The sequence below is a fragment of the Dipodomys ordii genome, unplaced genomic scaffold (genome assembly GCF_000151885.1).
Source record: "Dipodomys ordii isolate 6190 unplaced genomic scaffold, Dord_2.0 Scaffold165, whole genome shotgun sequence".
NCBI classification, from domain to species: domain Eukaryota; kingdom Metazoa; phylum Chordata; class Mammalia; order Rodentia; family Heteromyidae; genus Dipodomys; species Dipodomys ordii.
Window position 1 is genome coordinate 1,115,173 of NW_012267381.1, and position 23,582 is coordinate 1,138,754.

At 38.7% G+C, this 23,582-nt stretch overlaps 1 protein-coding gene across 4 annotated transcripts in view; it reads right to left on the reverse strand.

Annotated features, from left to right (window-relative positions):
- Tlk2 (tousled-like kinase 2) overlaps nt 1-23,582 on the reverse strand; it is a 116,377-nt gene that overhangs the window by 55,778 nt on the left and 37,017 nt on the right. For 3 of the 4 annotated variants that reach the window (XM_013033283.1, XM_013033285.1, XM_013033286.1), the window contains exons 4-7: nt 22,503-22,572; nt 21,544-21,587; nt 20,730-20,825; nt 11,272-11,439 (exon numbers count right to left, since the gene is read on the reverse strand). In XM_013033283.1, coding sequence (XP_012888737.1) covers nt 11,272-11,439; nt 20,730-20,825; nt 21,544-21,587; nt 22,503-22,572 — 378 coding nt within the window. The remainder of the gene's footprint in view (nt 1-11,271; nt 11,440-20,729; nt 20,826-21,543; nt 21,588-22,502; nt 22,573-23,582) is intronic. The other variant, XM_013033287.1, reaches the window with a different exon arrangement.

Genomic DNA, 23,582 nt, shown 5'->3' on the forward strand with positions numbered 1-23,582 from the left:
CAGCTCAAGGCTAGCACTCTACTACTTGAGCCACAGCACCACTTCTGGCTTTTTTCTTTTTGCTTATGTGGTGCTGAGGAATCGAACCCAGGGCCTCATGTATGCAAAGCAAGCACTCTACCACTGAGCCACCTTCCCAGCCCACATCCTATATTCTAAATCCCAAACTCACTCATATTAGAGCTAACTGAATTCTGAAAAACATACACTGGACATCATATAGTCAAAGATCTTACACTTTTCCCTACAACTGGGAAAAATACAAAGTTGCCCATCTTCATCACTCCTACTCAACACTGTACTAGAATTTCTAGCCAGGACAAGAAAAGACATCCAGATTGAAAAGGAAGAAATAAAACCATCTCTGTTCTCAGGCTGAATAATTTTAGAGATAAAATATGTTATTTGGACTGTTTTCAAATTTTTTAAATCCAGAGAGCACCATGAGGGCTAGGAGATAGCTCAGCACATGTGAAGTCTTGGGCTCAATCTTCCCATACCCATTTCCCCAAGAGGAAGAAAGGAGAACAGTAGAAAAGTAGAGAGGATATGGCAAAGCACAAATCACAAATACAGCCAAAAATAAATAAGTAAACTGTAATAATTAAGAGAAAGCTATTTGTCACCACTTGATGAAATAGTAAGCCAACTACTTTGAAATTTAAATTTTTACTTAAAAAGTTAAAATTGGTAATAAAAAGGAAAAAATATAGCTTCTTACAACTCGCCTGTTTAGCTGTAACAATGACTTAAGGTATGAGTCTATTAAACTTTTAGGTTTATCAGTAAAGGCTAAAGAAATCACCTATTCCAAGACTATATTACAAGAGATAAAGTTGAGGCTCAAAAATATAAAAATTTCCTTAAGCTGAGGGTTGGTGGCTCAGGACTGTAATCCTAGCTATTCAGGGGGGCTGAGAAATAAGGACTGAAGTTCAAAGCCAGCCCAGAGAGGAAAATCCTTGAGATTCTTATCTCCAATTAGCCACCAGAAAACCAGGAAGTAGAGCTGTGGCTCAAAGTGGTAGAGCAAGAGCTCAAGGACAGCACCCAGGCCAGAGTTCATGCCCCAGGACCGACAAAAAAAAATTTTTTTTTGCTGAAGATACCACCACTAAAGGCTGTGTTGGTTATGATTTAGTTTTAGGTATAAAGGCAGAATTAGATTAGTTATGCTATCTCTGAACAACAAGCCTTAATAACTTGATGTTGTATTTAAGTCTAGTTTACAAACATTACTGCTTCTTCATGGGTTCCTAAAATATACTTCAAGTCTCCATTTCCTCTCTAAAACAGAAATAGCATTCAACTAAGGCTGTTCTGGGTATTCGATGAATAGAAAAAGTAAAGCATCTAAAACAAGACCTGATCATAGTAAAACACAGCCAAAGTATTTTCTTTCCTTTCTCTCTGTTCTCCAGTGTTAAGTTGGATGGACTGACTGCATTAAAGAAACAGATACATCTGTGGCTACTGAGGCTCTATTCAAGAGCTAGCAAGTACTTGTGATAATGGTTATGCTAAATTAATTTAATACTTGGTTTCAAAGCAATATGGTCTATGTCATAAAGAGCCACTATTAGACTCCAGATCTCAGCAGTAATTCTATTTTATTCTGTTACACCAAGAATTATTTCTTAAGTGTAGTCAGCTCTAAAGCCCTGGTATACATAGTTCTTTATCCAACAGCCTCTCAGCTATAGACTCTTGGAACAAACTCTCTTCTCTTAAAAAAGAGGAGGGAGGGAAAAGAAGGGGGAAGGAGAGAGAGGGTAGAAGGTAGAAGTAAAAATAGGGAAGGAAGAGTGAGAGGGAGGGAGGGAGAGGGAAGGAAAGGGAGGAAGACTGAGGGAGGAGAGAAGAGCCATGAGATCAAAGACCAAAGTACTAAGGAATATGGATTCCTCACAATGAGGGTAGCTGGGCCAGGGACAACAGAGCTATAATGGATTTTATGAAATAAACAATAAATACTGTTAAATCATGGGAGAAAAAAAAGAAATCAAAATTGGTAATCAAAAGGAAAATAAACAAAAGCCAGGCATCTATGGCTCATGCCTATAATCCTAGCTACTCAGGAGGCTGAGCTCTGAGGATTACAGTTCAAAGCCAGCCCAAGCAGTAATGTCAATGAGACTCTTATCTCTAATAAACTATCAAAAAGCTGCAAGTGGCTCTGTGGTTCAAGTAGTAGAAGGCTAGCCTTGAGGAAAAAAAAAAAAACTCAGGGACAGTACCAAACCATAAGTTCAAATCCCAGAACTGCACAAAAAATAAATGAAAAAAAAAAGACCAACTAGACATTTTAGCTTGACTCTCCATATCCTAAGAAACAGGAGATGATGAAAATTCAATTTTACATTATAAAACAAGCTAGAACGTAGGATGTTAATTTGGGTATCTACAGAAATGTCAGTATTTTTATAGAAAATGCCATGAAATTATTTGGATGAGGCCAAGAATTCGAAATGTACTTTTGAATTATACTTCAATTTAAATAAAAATCAAGTTTTTGGCCAGATGCCAGTGATTCACACCTGTAATCCTAGTTACTCTGGAGGCTGAGATCTGAGATTTTGGTCCAAAGCCAGCATAGGCATTGAAGTCTATTACCTCCAATTAACTACCAAAAAAGCTGGAAGTGAAGCTATAGTTCAAGTGGTACAGTGCTAGCCTTCAGCAAAAGAAGCTCAGTGACAGCAGCCAGACCTGGAGTTAAAGCCATCTTCAGGATCATCACCAAAAATAATAATAATAATTTTAAAAATCAAGTTTTGGGGGATGGGGTTATACCTCAGTGGTAGAACACTTGTTCAGTGTACACAAAGCCCTCAGTTGAATCCCTTGTGGGTAAAAAGGGAAAAAATCATGCTTTTAAGAAGACCTATATAATTTTAAAAGATACAGTTTTCAAGGAAATAATAAGCTTGGTACTTTAAAAAAATCCAGTAGATTTTGATAAGAAGTATTTTATTTAATTAAAATTCAGTTACTGGGTCTGTTTTCTTCTTAGTGAGTTCAACAAAATCATATGGCTTTGTAATATCCAACAATAAAACAATCATAACATTGTAAATATTCATTTTCAAGTCTTAGAATAATTTACAAAGCAGAAAAGACTCAGTTACAGCTAAAATAACAAATGTCACTCACAATGTAACGACTGAAAAATGAAGGCAGGAAAGACTGAATCTTATTATTAAATTTATCTTTCATAGTGAATAGACATTGTTTAAAGTTAATTAAATAGGAGTTAATTAAATAGAAAATCTAAAATATAGGGCTGGGAAGGTGGCTCAGTGGTAGAGTGCTTGCCTTGCATGCTCGAGGCCCTGGGTTCCATTCCTCAGCACCACATAAGCAAAAAGAAAAAAGCCGGAAGTGGCGCTGTGGCTCAAGTGGTAGAGCGCTAGCCTTGAGCTGAAGAGCTGAGGGACAGCGCCCAGGCCCAGAGTTCAGGCCCCATGACCGGACCCCCCCAAAAAAAATAGAAAATATAAAATATAAATTGTCAACAGTGGTTGTCTCCCTGAGACCAAAGAAGGGAATTTCAGTCTCCATTTCTTTAATTTCTCCCAAGTCAAGTACATGTACTATTTTTACAACTTAGAAATTATATGCTTATGAGTTAAAAATAAACTTTCTATGCTAAAACATAAAATTATGTAATAAATTTAAATGTTTAAAAGACCAAAGCTGTGTTGAAGGAGTAACTCAAATAGGTAAACACAGTCAGGCTTTGATAGTTCACGTCTATAATCCTAGCTACTCAAGAGGTTGAGATTTGAAGAAAAAAGTTCAAAGCCAGCCCAGGTAAGAAAGTCCTGAAACTTTTATCTCCAATCAGAAGTGAACTGTGGCTCAAAGTGGTAGAATGCCAGACATGAGCAAAAAAGCTCAGGGACAGCGGCCAGGCCCCGAGTTCAGCTCCTCAATGGACAGAAAAAAAAAGTTGAACAAGGATTTAAATTCAGGGCACCAAGCTTGGTAAATATGTACTATCACCTGAGCCATGCCCAAGCCTAACCTGCTTTTTTATCAATACAAATTCACAGATCTTTCATTGTTAGTGTATACCTCACCTCTTTTGTCAATTATATTGTTTTCTATCGTTCAACTGTATTGTAATTTATTTAATCAAGCCCTCCAAGAAGAATGTGTGTCTATGTCCATATGTCTGTGCATATGCATGTGCACAGCAGTCCTGAGGTTTGACTCTGGGGCCTGGGCACTGTTCTTCAACTTCTTTTGCTAGCTTTTTGATGGTTAATTAGAGATAAGAGTCTACAGGATTTTCTTGTCTGTGCTGCTTCTGTGATCCTCAGATCTCAGCCTCCTGAGTAGGTACAATTACAAGTGTGTATCACTGGCACCTGGCTACCTTTATTAGTTTATGCATCATATACTTGCATGGGGCTCCTACAGGAGCAAATCCCATGGGACACTGAAGATACAGAACTGAACAAAGTCCTTGACCTGACAAGCTTTTATTCGAGTGAGGAAAGTTACACAAAGTACACACAAACATGCCAGTTAGTGATAAGCTTCTCAAAGAAAAATAAGGCAGGGTCTAAGACCTAGATAATGTGTAGACTAAGCGGGGAGGGGTTGTGCTCAGGAGTGAGCTCAGGGTGGGGCCTCTCTAATAAGGAATGGGGGATGCTGATATTTAGAAGAATGTTAAGGCAACATTAAATATAAAGGCCCAGAAGTGAAAACATGGCTGGTAGTATTTGAAGAAATAAGGTGGCCAGTGTGAATGGAACAGGACAAGAAAAGGAGGTAGAAATACAACATGGAAGAAGAGGGGATACATTATGTAGAATCATTTTAAGGATTTTTAAACAGGAGCGAGACAAGATGGGACTTAACATTACAATATGATCACTGTATTTTGTTGAGAAAAAAAAAAGGAAACAAAGGTAGAAACAAAACCAATTAAAAAGCCAACATCTCAGCAGAAGACAATGATTTAGATTAGAATGGCAGAATTAAAATTTAAGAGAGGGCTGGGAAGCTGTTCAGTAGTAGTGCTTGCCTTGCATGCATGAGGCCCCGGGTTCAATTCCTCAGCACCATATAAGCAGAAAAAGCCAGAAGTAGCGCTGTGGCTCAAGTAGTAGAGCACTACCCTTGAGCTGAAGAGCTGAGGGACAGCGCCCAGGCCCAGAGTTCAAGCCCCACAATTGAATAAAAAATAAAATAAAATAAAATTTAAGAGAATTAAAAGTAGTGTAATTCTAATCAGGTAAAATCTTTTTACCTGATGTTTTGGATTTGAGGTATATACAAAGAGATAAAAACTCCAGGGTTTTTAGCCTAGAAGAGAAGAGTTCACAGTTACTGAAATGTAGAAAGCTGTAGGAGAAACTTATTCTAAGTTTAAAGACAGAAAGAAGAGTTGTGGACACTTTAAATCTAGCAGTTTGTTGGATGGAAAAGGGAGATGACTGAAGACAACAGACAATACGGGTCTGTAATTCAGGACAGGAACCTACCTACAGATATAAAAGTGGCAGTCCACTGAATAAAGGTGATAGGTTTTAATAAACAAAGAACAAGATAAGATGAAGCAGAAAATGAAGGAAGACAAAGGAATCTGAAAACTAAGCCTTGTTCAGAGACAATGTCAATCCTGTAATGGAAGGAGTATGGGTTCAGCTTCGAGAATTAACAAGTATTGCAGGAATGAACCTCTGGCTTAACTTCATTCATCTTCAGATTGCTTATTTGTAAAAAAAATAATTATTATAATTATTATTTGCTCCAGCCTATGGAAAGTCACATGAGACAGTGAGTACAATGAATGTGACACAAATTTAACATTCATAACATTAGTTCCCCTCATCTTAAGACAAATGTGGCAGTTTGAATTTCCTTCTTGTTTTCTTATCTAGGGCTACTGATCCTTTGCTTAGGTATGCTATGTACTGGTATGCTATCTAGCCTTGAGAGATGGAAGACTGAATATCCAATCTGCACCAAACTTTTTTCATTACAATCCAGGTGCCACCACTGCCTAACTATAGAATCTGGGCAAAGATTCTTTTTTTTGTTTTTATTTTTTATCTGTTGTGGGTCTTGAACTCTGTCTGGGCCTGGACACTGTCCCTCAGCTCTTCAGCTCAAGGCAAGTGTTCTACCACTTGAGCCACAGTGCCACTTCTACTTTTCTGAGTGGTTTACTGGAGATAAGAGTCTCACGGACTTTACTGCCCAGGCTGGCTTGAACCTTGATCCTCAGATCTCAGCCTCCTAAGTAGCTAGGATTACAGGCGTGAGCCACCAGTGCCAGGTTGGGCAAAGATTATTGATATCACTTTATCTCAGTCTTTTCATCTGTAGAAGAGTCAAACTAATAGCACCTTTCTATGGAGTGAACTCTTGGAAATACATACTGTCTCTGAATCTCATAGAACCATATCCGGCCCAATAAAAGACACTCAAGAATGTTGGTTTTTTTCTTTCTTTCTTTCTTTTTTTTTACTGTTACCCACATATTACACAACCACCATGATTTCAGTAATTTGCATAAAATAGCCCTCAATGTTGTTCTTTTTTATTTTCTTTAAGTAGTTCTTTGCTATTCACTGAAGCAGTTTATGAATACAATGTCACCACCTTCAACATTCTTACCCCTCCCACCCATTCCTTCCCTTCCTTAATTTTAGCTTATATATTGAATGTCTGCTATTTAACAAAGCAGTTTATGTGTACAGTGCATCTTGATCTGTGTCATCCCTTCGACAGCTTCACCTTCTCTGAACAGTGCAAGCAGCAGCTGCAAGAATGAGCTATTAGAAACCTCATTTACTCATATACTCACCCATTTCATCTATTTGTTTATTCATTCACCAGATATTTGTTAAGCGCGTCTAGACTCAGTACAAGTCTAGTCAATAGGAAGTACAACTGTATATAGGGTTCCAAAGTGGTGGTGTTTGTGGGGGCAAAATTCTAAGGAATAGAGATATCTCAAACACAATAAGATAAACCAATAAGAGAAAAACACACATAAAGGACATTAGCTGACACTAGCACAAAAAAGCTACTGGAAATAAAGTGTCACAATGAACAATACACAAAAGCCAAGGGTTTCAAGGACTTTGTTAAGTTCTGTCTACAGAAACAGTAAAAGCCATCTTGGCAGAGTTTTGGAAACAAATTGATAAATGTGGTTTGATGCTGACTGTAACGTTTAGTAAATCTTTTCACCTAAGCATCAGCATTTTCCTTGGTGAAATCCATGTAGGGTGCTTGTTTTACTATCATGGATGTGTGAGTATGAGCAAAAGACCAAACATGTGCCTGGTGTTCTGTACAAATGATTATTGTCAGAAGGGAATTCCAACTGTGTTCATAGTTGTTTAAAACTATGTTGGATTTGGTAGGGACAGGATAGTAGGAGAAAAACTAAGGAGGGGGTAACAATGCTGCACAAGAAATGTACTCACTACCTTACTCATGTAACTGTAATCCCTTTGTATGGCATCTATACAGTAAAATAAAATTTAAAAAAAAAAAAGACTGAACCCTAAGACATTCTAATGTTTAGAGTTTAAAAACACCAAAAAATTAGAAGTCAGGACTGGGAAGGTGGCTTAGTGGTAGAGTGTTTGGCTCGCAAACCCTGGGTTCAATTCTTCAGCACCACATAGGCAGAAAAGGCCAGAAGTGGCACTGTTGCTCAAGTGGTAGAGCTGAGGGACAGTGTCCAGGCACAGAGTTCAGGCCTCACGACCGGAAAAAAAAAAAAAAAAAGAAAAGAAAGAAAAAAAAACATGAACAAGTGTTTTTTTTTTTTTCTTGCTTGCTATTGTTTTAATGTACTTATAATGTACTATATAATTTTTTTTGTTTCTTTTGTATGTTCTTCTCCCATGGTATAAGCCCTGTTTTCACTGTATTTGATTCTGGTGCCCTGCATCTTGTATATACACTTTTCTAATTTGGGGAGGGGAAAGGAAAAAACAAAATGCTTAAATAGGGATAGAGGTTGACCCATTGTAACAATGAAATGTACAAACACTATAATGAAAACAAACAGTTGGGGAGGTGGGGAGGGAAGGATGGTAGGGGAAAACAAAGGAGGAGGTAACAATGCTCGATAGGAAATTACTCATTACCTTATTCATGTAACTGTAACCCCTCTGTACACTATTTTTACAATAAAAAATGTATTTGAAAAAAAAACATGTGTGAGGAGAAGGGAAAGACCAACAAAGGCTAACAATTCATGTTGAATGAGCTGTGAACTGTTTACTGGATTTAACAATGTGGAAATTACATCCTTTGGAATATTGGTAAGGAAAAATTGCTTCCACATTTTCACAATTATAATGAATACCTCAATAAATACCTTTATAGTCTCATGGAAATAGAATCTGGGATAAAGGTATGCAAATTTAACATGAAAATACATGACCAGTTTGCTCAAATGACTATACTACTAGTTTCTAGTCAGTATAAAACTATGTATGTCTCTTAAATCTATCAACAACATTGAGAATTACTGAATCCTTAGCCAATTAAATTAGTAAGAAATGTTAACTTATTTTATTCTGTATTTATGTACATAAAGTGAGTTGAACTTTTTATTCACATTATTATTATTAGACTTTTCTTAAGGCTGTTTTACTGCTTATTTTCTAGGAAGTTGCTTATTACTGGGGTTGGGAGGTTACTGAGTTTGAACTCAGTCCCTCCTACACTCTTTTAAAAATTACTTTTTTAGGGCTGGGAATGTGGCTCAGTGGTAGACTGCTTGCCTAGCATGCATGAAGCCCTGAGTTCAATTCCTCAGTACCACATACATAGAAAAGGCTGGAAGTGGTACTGTGGCTCAATTGGTAGAATGCTGGCCGTGAGCAAAAGAAGCTCACGGATAGTGCTCAGGTCCTGAGTTCAAGCCCCAGGACTGGCAAAAAAAACAACAACAACAACTTATTTTTATAGTACTAGGGTTCGAAATTATCTCTGATCTGTTAGAAATTACTTATCTTTAATCTACTGTTATATATTAAAGTTAATAACCCTTTTACTTTTTTCTTTCACTTAAATTATTAAGTTTATGTCCTGGCTAGAATTGCTAAGAAGAAAAAAACCGTATCAAAGCACTTGGTCTTTGGCCTTGTACTCTTTACATATTTCTTCTGAATTCATACATAAACAGTGTTACCCGTCTCTGCCCTGGGAGAAAAAAAATCTTACTAGAGCACCTACAATTCCTTTTATTTTTTTTTTATATTTTGAGGGGGGGGTCCAGATGTGGGGCCTGAACTCTGGGCCTGGGCGCTGTCTCTCAGCTCTTAAGCTCAAGGCTGGCGCTCTACCACTTGAACCACTGTACCACTTCTGGCTTTTTTCTTTTTGCTTATGTGGTACTGAGGAATTGAACTCAGGGTCTCAGGCATGCAAGGCAAGCGCTCTACCACTGAGCCAACTTCCCAGCCCTCCTACAATTCCTTTGAAAGCCTGAGTATTCTAGATGACAGGACTGAGTACATGATCCTTCATGTACCACCCCAAGCCCAAAGACCCATACCTTGTATGAAAGTAGAGGACAGAGGTTGGAAATCAAAATTCTGTGTGTTGCCAGGTGCTAGTGGTTCACACCTGTGATCCTAGGTACTTAGGAGGATGAGATCTGAGGATCGCAGTTCAAAGCCAGACCAGGTAAGAAAGTCTGTGAGGTTCTTATCTCCAATTAACCACCAGAAAACCAGAAGTGGAACTGTGGCTCAAAGTGGTAGAGCGCTAGCCTTGAGCAAAAGAGCTCAGGGACAGCACCTAAGCCCTTACTGACCCAAAAACAAAACAAAACAAAAAACCTCCTATGTGTTTCACTATATGCCCATAGCACTGGATAAGTCTATGGGAAAAACAAAGAAAACACTCAAGTGAAAAAGTCATCATTTAAAAAACAAACAAATCTTATCCAAGATTTTGCCTGGAAAAATTAGATCTAAGATGGAGATTTAATAAATATCAGTGAATAATAAATATATCATGGATGGCAAACACATCTGCTTTCTTACATAATTATTCCAAACTACCCTCAGGCCCTCCACAGTATCATAATGACCCATTCTCCCATTTCTAATTTACATGTGCTGAAAACATTACTATAGTTACACAGGAAGTTTTCCAATTCCTTGAATTACTAAACAATTTTGTAGAACTTTTATCAAAAGTCTTATCTGTTTCATGAGGTAAAGCTATAATAACTAAAAAGTATTCCAAATAATACATAATTATTTCCTTCCCAGATAATTATATTCTTATTTCCTTTCCTCAAGATACCCAACATTTTTACCTTTCCAAATGTACAATAATCCACAGAACAAAGAGGAAATTTGACTTATAACTGGAAAAATGAACTTATAAGAGGAAAAAATTGTATCAGTGATAACTTTAGCTTTGAAACACACCACTGAAAATGAAGAATAGGGCAACAGGGCATTCATTCTCCCATAGCACTAGGGACAAAAATTGATATTTAGTAGGATACAGAAATCAAGGAAAATAACAACTTTTGATTTAAATTACATTGTAATTTGGCAAATTAAAATGGAACCACACTTTTATAATACCAAATACTTGTTCTTTAAAGCGGGAGAAGAGGGCAGGGAATGTGGCTTAGTCGTAGAGTGCTTGCCTATTATGCATGAAGCCCTGGGTTCGATCCCTCAGTACCACATAAACAGAAAAAGCCAGAAGTGGTGCTGTGGCTCAAGTGGTAGAATGCTAGCCTTGAGCAAAAGAAGCTCAGGGACAGTGCTCAGGCCCTGATTTTAAGCCCCAGGACTGGCAAAAAGAAAGGGGGGGGGGGAGGAAAACATTCAAATATTCCTGAAAAAAGTAACTGTATTAAATATTTCAATGGAGTGAAAAGACAAGTAAGTAGACGGCCTACAAATCACACAAGAGAAATGACCTCTGCAGAACGTACATGTTACATGACGCCAATTTGAACATTAATTGATGGAAGTGATGGATAAAATTTGGAGATTTTATTTTTTTAATTTTGCCTATAATGGAATTTAATCTGTACTTTCTTTTCTTCTTTGTCCACCTAAATCTATTCTTTCTTTCTCCATTGTGACTCAATTTGGACAAAGCAGTATCTCCTCAGAGTTTTCAAGTGACTGAAAGCACTTTTCAAGGTGACATAGAATACAAAATATAATCTCTATTAAAATAACTAATACAACTTTGTCAAAAAGCTTCAGGACAAGAAGCATTTGGATAAAAATATAGTGTTACACTTACGGAGACAAAAGTGAAGCAGAGGCCAGCTCCTCTTTGTGCTAGCTGCTCTGTGTCCAGACGAGGTTTTGCTAGCATCACTGACATGAGCGTTGGCAGGGCAGACTGCTCCTCTGAGGCCTCCTTTGCAGCATTGCCGTCTAAGCCATAGAGGGGCTGCTCTACTCGCCGCTGGAAAACATTAAAGGAATATCTTACATGAGAAAGCAATACTACCACAATATGGAACCATACAGCTACAGACTGTAAGATATATGATTTACAAAAAGCCTAAGAGAGGGGCTGGGAAGGTAGCTCAGTGGTAGAGCGCTTGCCTTGCATGCATGAGGCCCTGGGTTCAATTCCTCAGCACCACATAAACAGAAAATTTTTTTTTAAAAAGCTGGAAGTGGCGCTGTGGCTCAAGTGGTAGAGTGCTAGCCTTGAGCTGAAGAGCTGAGGGACAATGCCCAGAGTTCAGGCCCCACGACCGGATCCAAAAAAAAAAAAAAAAAAGCCTAAGAGAGAGAACAATATTGTCACTCAATTGTGTCACTATAAATCTGAAGAAATAATTCAATTCCATGCAATGACATTCTAATGATTCTCTGTATCATATAACTCTGAATTTACAGATTACTTTGTAGAGTTCAATAATCCATTTCATAATAATCTCTCCCAGACAAAGCTTATTCAATCCTGCAAATAAAGAATTAAGACAACTAATTGTCCATGCTTTTATAGATAGACCTTATGTCACTTTCAATCAGACTCTCAATATACCAAGACTTCTGTGTAAAAAACTCTACAATAAATGCGAACAAAACAAGTGTAGTGCATTAAAAGAATAAACACAATTATGAAGTTTCTTTTGAAAATGTAAGGATAGTTACACATAAGCAAAATCACCAAATCTAATTCAATTACATTAACATTAGAAGGAAAAACTGATTTATCCCTTTGAACTAGAGAATATGTACCTTTTTGGCCATTTTTTTAAAACTGGAACTCTTTCAGTTTAATACTTCAAAGTATTTTTTCAAAAACATTGATATATCCAGGGACTGAAATCCTAGCTAGGCAGGAGGTAAAGATAAGAAGGACCAAAACTTGAGGGTAGCCTGGAAAAAAAGTCCACAAGACTCCATCTCAACCAATCAAAAGCTTTAAAAAAAAAAAAAAACAAGCTAAAAAAAGCAGTTGAGTATATGTAACAATCCAAATACCGGAAGCAAACACACACACACAAAATCATGATTCAAGTCAGCCTGTACCAAGAGTGAGACTCTCAAAAAATAAGTATAAAAGGCGTGAGCATGACTCTAGAACTGCTGCCTAACAAGCATAAGGTCCTGAGTTCAGCCCCCACCTCCACGAAATTTAAAAAAAAAAAAAAGAATCAAAAGAAGAAATTAAAGCTAGAAATCAAATAGTTTATACATTCAATTTTCTTTTTGTTACTGTTTATTGTTGTTGTTTTGAGATGAGGTTTAGCTATATAGTACAGACTGGCCTTAAACTAAAGTATCTCCTAACTCAGTTCCCTAAATGCTGTGATTACAAGTATGTGCCACTATACCTGGCCAGATTCAACATTATTATAGAAGGTTTAGCCCGTGTGAAAATATGAGGGAGGGGAGCAAAAGGACCTGTGTTTTATAACACCATTATTGCCATGAAGGGAAAGAAAGGGAAGGGACAGTTGAAGTCTCTCAGACTTTTCTGCCCCAACTAGCCTTGAACCAAAATCCTCCCAATCTTGGCCTCCCAATATAGCCCCCAGCTTTGGGATGAAAAGGAGTCTCTAGAACTTTCCTTCCAAGTTGGCCTCAAACTTGGATCCTCCCATTAGCTGACCAAGTAGCTAGAGTAATAAGCGTAAGTTACTGCCAGGTGGTTGTGAAAGCCTTTTAAACATTAACATTAAAAACATAAACCAAAATGGTAACCTGTCTGTACAACATCTTAATAATAACAAAATTATATTTTGTGTGTGTGTGTGCGCATGCGTGCATGTGCACGTGTGTGTGTGTGTGTGTGTGTGTAAACCAGCTGGGGATATAGTATTTACCTAACATGTACTAGGTCATAAGTTTGATCTCTAGTGGTATAAAATATGTGTGCATGTATTTATAAACCATATACAAACATGTATGAACAACAAAAAGCTCATAAACTCATAAAGGAAAAACTGATCATTTTGACCTCTTTAAATATTTTTACATCTGAATGGAAAATTCAACAGAAAGTTATGGGAACCACAACAGGTAAATTATTTACACAAAGAGTTAGTAATCTTAATAAAGTGCTCCAATCCAACACTAGCATAAACAAATATTCCAACAGAGAAGATGCAAAAAAATATGCATTAAAGGAGAAATTGAAAAAGACATCCAATATATGAAAACCTGCTAGACAAGATTAGTGAAAACATGAAAGGTAAAACAAGGTATTTTTCTAACTAAAGATTATAAAGATACAGTTATATGCATATACACACAAACTGACACTAAAGGACAATATACTTAGGGGAAGAGTGACTCCTTTGAACAAAACCATTTAACACAATGAGTACCAGGGAAGCTGGAACATGTGAGGGAGGGGAGGTGTTCAACAAGAGAGATTATACCTATGGAGAGGGTATTATACCAATGAAGGGAAGAAGGGAGAACAAATGCAGTCATTATATTTAGTACACATTACGTAAAAACTGAACTATGTAACCTGAAGGTAGGGATGGGAAGGGGAAAGCCAAGAGAGAATGATGGACCCAGTGATAATGATCAAGATGCATTATATTCATAACCTAACATTGGAATTAAAATCCTCTGTACAGGGGCTGGGAAGGTGGCTCAGTGGTAGAGCGCTTGCCTTGCATGCATGAGGCCCTGGGTTCCATTTCTCAGCACCACATAAGTAAAAAGAAAAAAGCCTGGGTTCCATTCCTCAGCCTTGCTTGAACTGAAGAGCTGAGGGACAGTGCCCGGACCCAGAGTTCAGGCCCCACGACGAGACCCAAAAAACAAAAGCAAAAACAAAAAAAAACAAAAAAAAACCTGTACAACTACTTAATTAAAATACTTTTAAAAGATTATAAAGATAAAATTCTAAGCTATTGACTAAATAAGTTCAATGGAGTGGGCTGGGAAGTTGGCTCAATGGTAGAGCGCTTGCCTTGCATGCATGAGGCCCTGGGTTCCATTCCTTAACACCACATAAGCAGAAAAAGTCAAAAGTGGCGCTGTGTTGGGGCTGGGAAGGTGGCTCAGTGGTAGAGCGCTTGCCTTGCATGCCTGAGGCCCTGGGTTCGATTCCTCAGCCCCACATAAGCAAAAAGAAAAAAAGCCAGGAGTGGCGCTGTGGCTCAAGTGGTAGAGCGCTAGCCTTGAGCTGAAGAGCTGAGGGACAGCGCCCAGGTCCCAAGTTCAGGCCCCACGACTGGACCAAAAAAAAAAAAAAAAAAGTGGCGCTGTGGTAGAGAGCTAACCTTGAGCTAAAGAGCTGAGGAACAGCTCCCAAGCCCAGAGTTCAGGCTCCACGACCAACAACAACAACAAAAAATTCAATGGAGTAACTGGATGTATAGCTTGTAAGGTCCGCTCCTGGATGGCCAGCAGACTCCACCCTCCTCGCAGCAAAGTCTCCACCCAGTACCTGCGTTACCTAGGCAACTGGGACACCTGGACACCTGGGACACATCAAATTCGGATGTGACCTCAGCGGATGCAGATGTGACCTCTTCCAGGTGTCCCAGTTGCCTAGGTAACGCAGGTACTGGGTGGAGACTTTGCTGCGAGGAGGGTGGAGTCTGCTGGCCATCCAGGAGCGGACCTTACATAGCTTAAGAGATAGAATCATGGCCCAGAGCAAAAAAGCTAAAGAAAAGTGTGAAGAACTGAGTTCAAGACCTAATATTGGCACAAAGAAGAAAAAAAAATCTCTTCCTCCTGGCCTCGATGACATAGCTTACAACTAGGAGAATCTGGGGCTGGGAAAGTGGCTCAGTGGTAGAGTGCTTGCCTTGCATGCATGAGGCCCTGGGTTTGATTCCCCAGCACCACATAAGCAAAAAGAAAAAAGCCGGAAGTGGCGCTGTGGCTCAAGTGGTAGAGCGCTAGCCTTGAGCTGAAGACCTGAGAGACAGAGCCCAGGCCCAGAGTTCAGGCCCCACAACCAGACCCAAAAACAAAAGCAAAAAAAAAAACTAGAAGAATCTAAGCTACTCAATAGACTGGGATCTGAGGATCCAGAGCCAGCACAGGCAGATAAATCCATAAGACTCATATCTCCAATTAAGAAGCAAAACACCCCAACTCACATGCATGACTCAAGTAGGAGGGCTAGTTGCGAGCAAAAATAGCCAAACAAGAACACAAGGTCCTAAGTTCACACCCCAGTACCAGCACACACACAAAATAGTAATAATAATAATAAAGTAGGGGCTGGGAAGGTGGTTCAGTGGTAGAGTGCTTGCCTTGTGTGCATGAGGCCCTGGGTTCAATTCCTCAGCACCACTAAGCAGAAAAAGCCAGAAGTGGTGCTGTGGCTCAAGTGGTAGAGCACTAGCCTTGAGCTGAAGAGCTGAGCGGCAGCGCCCAGGCCCAGAGTTCAGGCCCCATGACCAACAAAAAAATAATAAAATAATAATAGTAATAAAGTAAATTGAAATAAAAAAGCTATCATAAAACATACATGTATATAGCCAGAAAAGGTCTACATAACCATTTGCCTTCTACACACCTCAATAACAATTCTTTTGAAGGGAACTTTTTTTTTTCCGGGGGCGGGGGGGTCCGGTCGTGGGGCTTGAACTCTGGACCTGGGCGCTGTCCCTCAGCTCTTCAGCTCAAGGCTAACACTTTACCACTTGAGCCACAGTGCCACTTCCGGCTTTTTTTCTTTTGGCTTCTGTGGTGCTGAGGAATCGAACCCAGGGCCTCAGGCATGCAAGGCAAGCGCTCTACCACTGAGCCACCTTCCTAACCCCTTGAAGGGAACTTTTTATTTTACCACTTGTGAAAAACTGTTCACTTTTACACAAGCAGGAAAAAAAAATGAATCTGAGCTGCTAGAGGTCAGGACAGTGGCTATGCCCAAGGGAGAAAAAGGAGGTGAGCAGCAGGAAAAGAGTCCAGGGAGGACATCTGCAGGACTGCAACACTTGGCTTTTTATATTGATACAGTTTGCAAGAATTATACTGTAGACTTACAAGTGTATTCTTCTGCTAGTATAAATATTAATCAAGAAAAAACTTAAGTATATAAAAATTAGCACGTTTGTGTTTGTGTGTGTGTGTGTGTATGTGTGTGAGAGAGAGAGGGGGGAGGGAAGCAGGGAGAAGGGGAGGAGAGAGAGGAAGAGAGGAGGAAGATGGGGGGAGAGAGAAGAGAGAAATTAAGAACTAAAGTCATATTAGAGACAGTAACAAGGTATGGAGAAGTACTGTTTTAGAAAAGTTGGCCAGGGATAAACTATGCCATGGTCATTTTTGAGCAACAACCTGCTGAAGAGCTTGCCAATTCTGGAAAAGAATGTTTCTGGAAAAAGGAATAAGGCAACAAAGGCCCTGAAGCAGAAAAGTACTTTACAGTACTCAAAGAGACTGTGTGTCACTGCCACACACAACATGGACAACAGACAGAGAAGCACAGCACAGGTCAGACAGGAGCTATGAGGCCATGTGAGGGCTTCAGTATAGGAAGCCCTGCATAATTCTGAACAGAGAGCCATGATAAGTCATAACTTTCTTATCTTTCAGACCAGGAAACTGGAACTGTGTCAGAAAATGGCAAAAACAGGAGTCTATGATGGAAGCTAGAAAATAATGCAGAGTTCTTAAAGAATAAAAGTGGTCAGACTCGCTGGGCGCTGGTGGCTCACGCCTGTAATCCTAGCTACTCAGGAGGCTGAGATCTGAGGATCGCGGTTCAAAGCCAGCCCAGGCAGGAGAGACCGTGAGACTCTTATCTCCAATAAACCACCAGAAAACCGGAAGTGGCGCTGTAGCTCAAGTGGTAGAGCGCTCGCGTTGAGCTGAAGAGCTGAGGGACAGCGCCTAGGCCCAGAGTTCAAGCCCCACGACTGACAAAAAAAAAAAAAGTGGTCAGACTCCAATATATTTTAAAGGAAAAACAAGATTTTCTGATGGATTATCTATTTTGATGTTTAAGTCATGACCTGAAAAGCAGATTAAACTGTCACCTATCAGGACAGCCCAGACAATAGGAAAAGTAGTCTGCGTTATTTTGTATAAGGTAATAAAAAGCCCCTTTTCCAACATGTTGAAGTATAAGCTGTGCATTAAATACTAGTGGCAATCTCAAGAAGGAAAATGGACACACACTTACCATGGGGACCAGAACCTAAGTGAAGGGCAAAGAAGTTCACTCATTCAAAAAAGCAGATAAGGATATTAATTCAAAAGATAGCTAGTCATATTAGCTACTTCAGGAAATATTAACCTCAGCACTACTGACATTTTAAATTGGGTAATTGTTTGTTATTAGGGTACTATTCTGACTTTATATAGGATATTTACCAGCATCATGGTCTCTGCCAGCACTGATGCAAGCAGCATGGCAGATGCAGCTTAGAATGTGGATGTCCCCTCTTACTACTTCTATTTTTTTCAGTAAAATAAAATATCAAGGTTATTAATTGAATTATAAGAGGTGCTATGGAGGTTTGTAGAGAAATAATAAAAGGAATTATGTCTCAACTGACATAGCATAGATGTCATACTACTTTAAAAAACAAACAAACAAACAAACAAAAGGATTTTAAGAGACCAGGCACTGCTGGCTCATGCCTGTAATCACAACTACTCTCAGGAAGCTGAGATCAGAAGACAGAGCTTCAAAGCCAGTCAAGGCAGGAAAGGAAAATTCTTGAGCAAAAAAGCTCAGTGACAGTGCCCAGGCCCTGAGTTCTAGCCCCAGAACTGATACAGTCAAAAGAGCAAAACATTGAGACATTCTACAAAACCTACCTGTGCCAAATATTCGGCAAGCTCATGTAATATTTTCTAACTTTAATTGGCTTAAATCCAAAAGTAGAGACAACAGTCTCTTCAGCTATTATCTAACAAACCTCAGTCTATCCAAGCAGGTACATACATTTAACATGATTAAAGTGTGACAGTGATGAAAAATGTCATTTCATAAATTTAACTTACATTTTTGTATGTACTTCAACAACTAATTTCATCCTAATACAAGCACATTTCTATGAAGAGGAGAAGGAAGTAATTTTTTTAAGTATATCTTAAGTGCTTTAACAATATAAAGCTTAAGTCACTCAGAAAAAGGGAAGTATTATCCAATGTGCTAACAAAGCAAAGAAAAATAGCTTTCCTAAACAAACAGATCCAAGATGACCACTTTCAATAGTGGCAACTCCAATACTTAAGATTCCAATGAAAGCTCTATCCACGGCATTACGGACAAAGTGTAGGAGTTTTCATTACTATACATCAATTATCTAAAGGTACTAAAGCAAATTAACCCAACTCCTACAGTAGCTTGTTCAGTAATTACCAATCTCAGGACTATTAACATTTGAATCAGATAATTATTCTTTACAGAGCAACTGTTCTAACTTTGTAGGGTATGTACCAGCACTCAGCCTCTGCCCAGTAGATGTCATATTTTTAACAAGCAAAATACTCCAGCCAAAAGAGGATAGTCTCAGGAAAAAAAAGCACCAAATTGCAATACCCAAGTACCCCTTCATTTGTATATAAAATAATAAGCATACTGAAAAAACCCCAAAGATAAGGACATAAAGGACCTCTTGTTAATTTGTCTTATTGTTTTTAGATGACTCTGTATTCTTTACCTCATATATGGTGCATACACATGCACATCTGAAGCAAAGTGGGAGCAGAGCACACAATCAGTGGGAAGCAGGTGAAAAAATACAGTACAGGGGCCCATCAACTGCATTGGACATCGATGAAAATGAACTAAGCAACTCAAAGGCAGTGATGGGAGGGAATGAGAGAGGGAACAGCAAAAGGAAAAAAAATGTACCTATCACCCAATTTGTAAAAAATAGTTTTATTGCTAAAGATCATAGAATTCATAAGCAATGTGGATTAAGATAATCATTATCATTGTGAAGATTAAAGGGTGCTTGTGAGTTAAATAAATATAATATTAAAACTCCAAATATTGTTACTGCCTCTGGTTGAAAACCACTAATTGGAGGTCTAATGATTTTAAGAATTTGTGGTCTCACTGAAAGGCTGAAAAGAACCAGTCCCAAATGTGTATGATATTAGCTTTCCTGCTTTCTATGTAAGCTCTGGAGGCAACTCAAATACCAGGAGGTGACCAAATTGTAAAAAGGAAGGAAAAGAATTTAGTTACAGAAACAGGTAAGTTTGACAAGAATTAAAAACCTACTATTGCTGGGCACTGGTGGCTCAAGCCTGTAATCCTAGCTACTCAGGAGGCATCTTAGGGATCACTTTAAAGTCAGCCAGAAAAATCTGTGACTCTTATCTCCAATAAATTACCAAAAAAGCCAGAAGGGGAGCTGTGGCTCAAGTGGTAGAGTGTTAGCCTTGAGCAAAAGAAGCTCAGGGATAGCACCTAGGCCGAGTTCAAACCCCAGGATTTGCATTAAAAAAAAATTAGAGAGAGAGAGAGAGAGAGACAGTTAGCTGCTTGCTGGTGGATCTTGCCTGTAATACTAGCTACTAAGGAGATTGATATCTGAGGATCGAAGTTCAAAGCCTGCCAAGGCAGGAAAGCCCAGGAGATTTCTTATCCTTAACCACTAGAAAACAAGAAGTAGAACTGAGGCTCAAGTGGTAGAATGTTAGCCTTGAGTAAAAAAGTTGTGACTAAGCTCTTGTCATGAGTTCAAGTCCCAAGATCAGCATCAAAAAACAAAAAGCCAACAACAAAACAACCCTACTGTTTTGTGCCTCAAGTCTGTAATCTTTTCTACTCTAGAGGCTAAGATATGTGGAACAATGTTCAAAGCCACCTAGGGCAGGAAAGTCAAGGAGACTCTTATCTCTAACCAATTAAAAAACAGAAGCAGAACTGTGGCTCCAGTGGTAGAGTATTAGCCTTGAGCAATTAAGCTCACACACTGTGCCCAGGCCCAGAATTCAAGCCTCAGAACCAGTTGGGGGTGGGGAGATGCCAACACTATTGATTTGAAGGCTAAGATATGAGGATTCCGGTTTGAAGCCAGCCCAGGCAAGAAAGTCCATGAGACTCTTATCTCCAATTAAACCCCCTCCCTGCTCCCACTGAGTAAATATGGTTAGCTTTTTTCTAAAGTTAACTTAGTGATATAGATTTTAATCTAAGTAAGGGAATCACTTATTCCTAGGGAATACTAGGAAGTTTTTTTCCCCCTCATTCCTCATTTCCCGTGGGTAATTAATGGAAGAGAAACTGCTTGAGTGTTGCTGGGCTTCTGGTCTCCTATAACAGGTGTCAGATTTCTCCAGGTGAATGCTTACCGGTAAGGGATTGGATAAGGAATGTTGCGGTGAGGATCGTGCAACTGGTGGAACACTTCTGCCAGGGCTGGTTCCTGGCCCGCTTCCCCCAGCAAACTGGCCAACAGGGAAAAATGGATATGAATAATTCAAAATAGTACTATGCTTCAGATAAGGAGAGTAAAAGATTAATACACAAACAGGTCTTAATTATACATGGCCCTTTTAAGTCAGTACATCTTACTCTAGAGAGAAAATTTCATGTAAGTGAAATTCTGCTCTTTTAAATGAGATTTTTAAGAATGAGCTACCACAGAAATACACCAAGATATATGGAAAACATGAGTAGAAAGTTGAAAGTACACATGGTTTTGAATGGCAGAAGAGTGTTTTCTCTGTTTGCCTCAAAATAAACATAGCAGAAATGCAGTGGTGCAGTGGTGTTAGTTGTTTTTAGTAACACTAGGAATGGGTCACTGAGCTCTCACACATTCCTCTGGTCTAAGGGAAGAGGACAAAAGAAGAGAGTAAATCATTCCACCTTAATCTGTGAAAGACACAAAACCTCATCTGGCCAAGGAAAAAAAAATACCTCATGTGAATTCTTTTACCATCACAAACAAAGCACATAATAAAAACTATTTTAAATTTAGCAAGTTAGCAGCAGTTTCCTCTTATTAAGAGAGATGGGGCAGAATTAAATGATAAAGATAGAAAGAAAAAGGGGACAATGATAGTAAGGCAGAATATTGCACCCTAATGCATTGAAAGAACACAGATTTAGGTTTTTAAAAATTCACTGTAGGTTTTTTTTTTCCCGAAAAATATAACTTACCTCAAAGTAATCACTAATTTTATGTCCCCTAGGAGTGCCTTTCCCTGAAAATGAAACCAAAGTGATTACAGTTTTTCCAATGCACATGTAAAACATTATAACCAAAATGCATTTTAACTGTACACATTGCTGTAACCCAAGTGTTGGCTTAACTGTTATAACAAATGAACCAAAAACAATCTTTCTTTTATAAATATGCCAAAGAGGAGGAACAAAACTCATCTATAATCTCAATTTATGAGAATGGAGATTCAAACTGCACTAAACAGAACTACAGAGTTGATTGATTCTGTTTCACTAAGAACACATGATTTTGTCACTATGGGAGAATTTTCCTTCCAAAATGTAAGAACAATGAAAATGATCAAGATTTCTATTCCTTACAACAGAAGTGAAAAGGGCCAAACAATTTATTCTTGAGTACATATTTGGCATTATAGCCATCATCTTTATAGATTTATTCCAACGGACCCCATTCCTGAACTAAATAATTGCCATGGAACAGCAGCAATGTACATTTTAAAATTTTGGCTACTAACAAACCACAGTTCTAACCTAAGACATGGTTAAAACTTAATGTATCCTCTTTTGTATGCAACTCAAGTTTTGTCTGAAGAAAAACCTATGAGCTAAAATTGGCTTGAAATACAATGGGGGAAGGGGTTAGAAATGTGCCTTAGTTGGTAGAGCACCAACCAGCAAAAGTATCAGGTACTGATTTTGAGTCCCTCCAATCTTAGGAAAAAAAGAAAAGAAAAGAAATAGGAAAAATAGCCTCCAAAGAGTTGATCCCATTTTGTCTGGTGTATATCAAATGCAAGCCCATTATAAAACAGCCTGATATTGTGGAGAGATACAAAAACTTTCTTAGGAATCCTTGTATATAAGCTAATAATTTATTGTGAATTAGAAAACTCTAAATATATAAAGATTCAGTATTTTCCATTGTAAAATACTACCTTGGCTAGTTTCATATGGTTCAGCTTTTCTTTTCCGATTTCGCTGGTCATTCTGCTTTTTCTCAGGAGTCTGTTAAATATCACATATGTCACAATTAGTATCTTGGTAAACTTTTTACATTAGGAAAATAGAGCACATACAAAATAACAAATATATAAGAGATGAGTCTGGCACAAACAATTCCTGAATCAGTGTCTTGCTCTGAGGACAAAGAAAAAAAAATAAAAAATACAGAATCCAGCTGGGTGCCAGTGGCTCACACCTGTAATCCTAACTACTCAGGTGGCTGAGATCTACAGAGCATGGCTCAAAGCCAGCCGGGGCAGGAAAGTCCATGAGACTCTTATCTCCAATGAACCATCAGAAAACCAGAAGTGGCACTGTGGCTCAAGTGGTAGAGCATTTGCCTTAAGCTGAAGAGCTCAGCGACAGAGCCCAGGCCTAGAGTTCAAACCCCAGAATTGACCAAAAATAAAAAAAAGTCCAGAATACTATTCAGTTTTTGGCAAGTTGCTTAAAATACTACATCTTTGATTTACTGACACATAAGTTAAACTTCCATAAATGTTAAATGTGTGATAGTACATGCCTATAATGCCACACTGGGGAGGCTGAGGCAGGAGGACCACAAGTTTAAGGTCAGTGTGAGCTACAACAGTAAGCCTTTCTCTAAAAACACAAAAACATTTTTTAAAAGCACAAATATAGGATAAAGTAGACTCTAGGACAACTTTATAAGTGCTTAACCCAGCCAGGAGCTGGTGGCTCATGCCTAAAAGACTAGCTATTTAGGAGGCTGATGAGATCTGAGAATCACAGTTCAAAGCCATCCCTGGCAGAAAAATTCCTGAGATTCTTATCTCCAATTAACCAGCAAAAAGCTGAAAGTAGAGCTATAGTTCTAGTAGCAGATGCTAGCCTTGAATGACAAAACTAAGCAAGAATAAGAAGAGTCTGGGCTGGGAAGTTGGCTCAGTTGGTAGAGTTGGCCTCGCATGCATGAGGCCATGGGTTCGATTCCTCAGTACCACATAAACAGAAAAAAGCCAGAAGAGGCACTGTGGTTCAAGTGGTAGAGC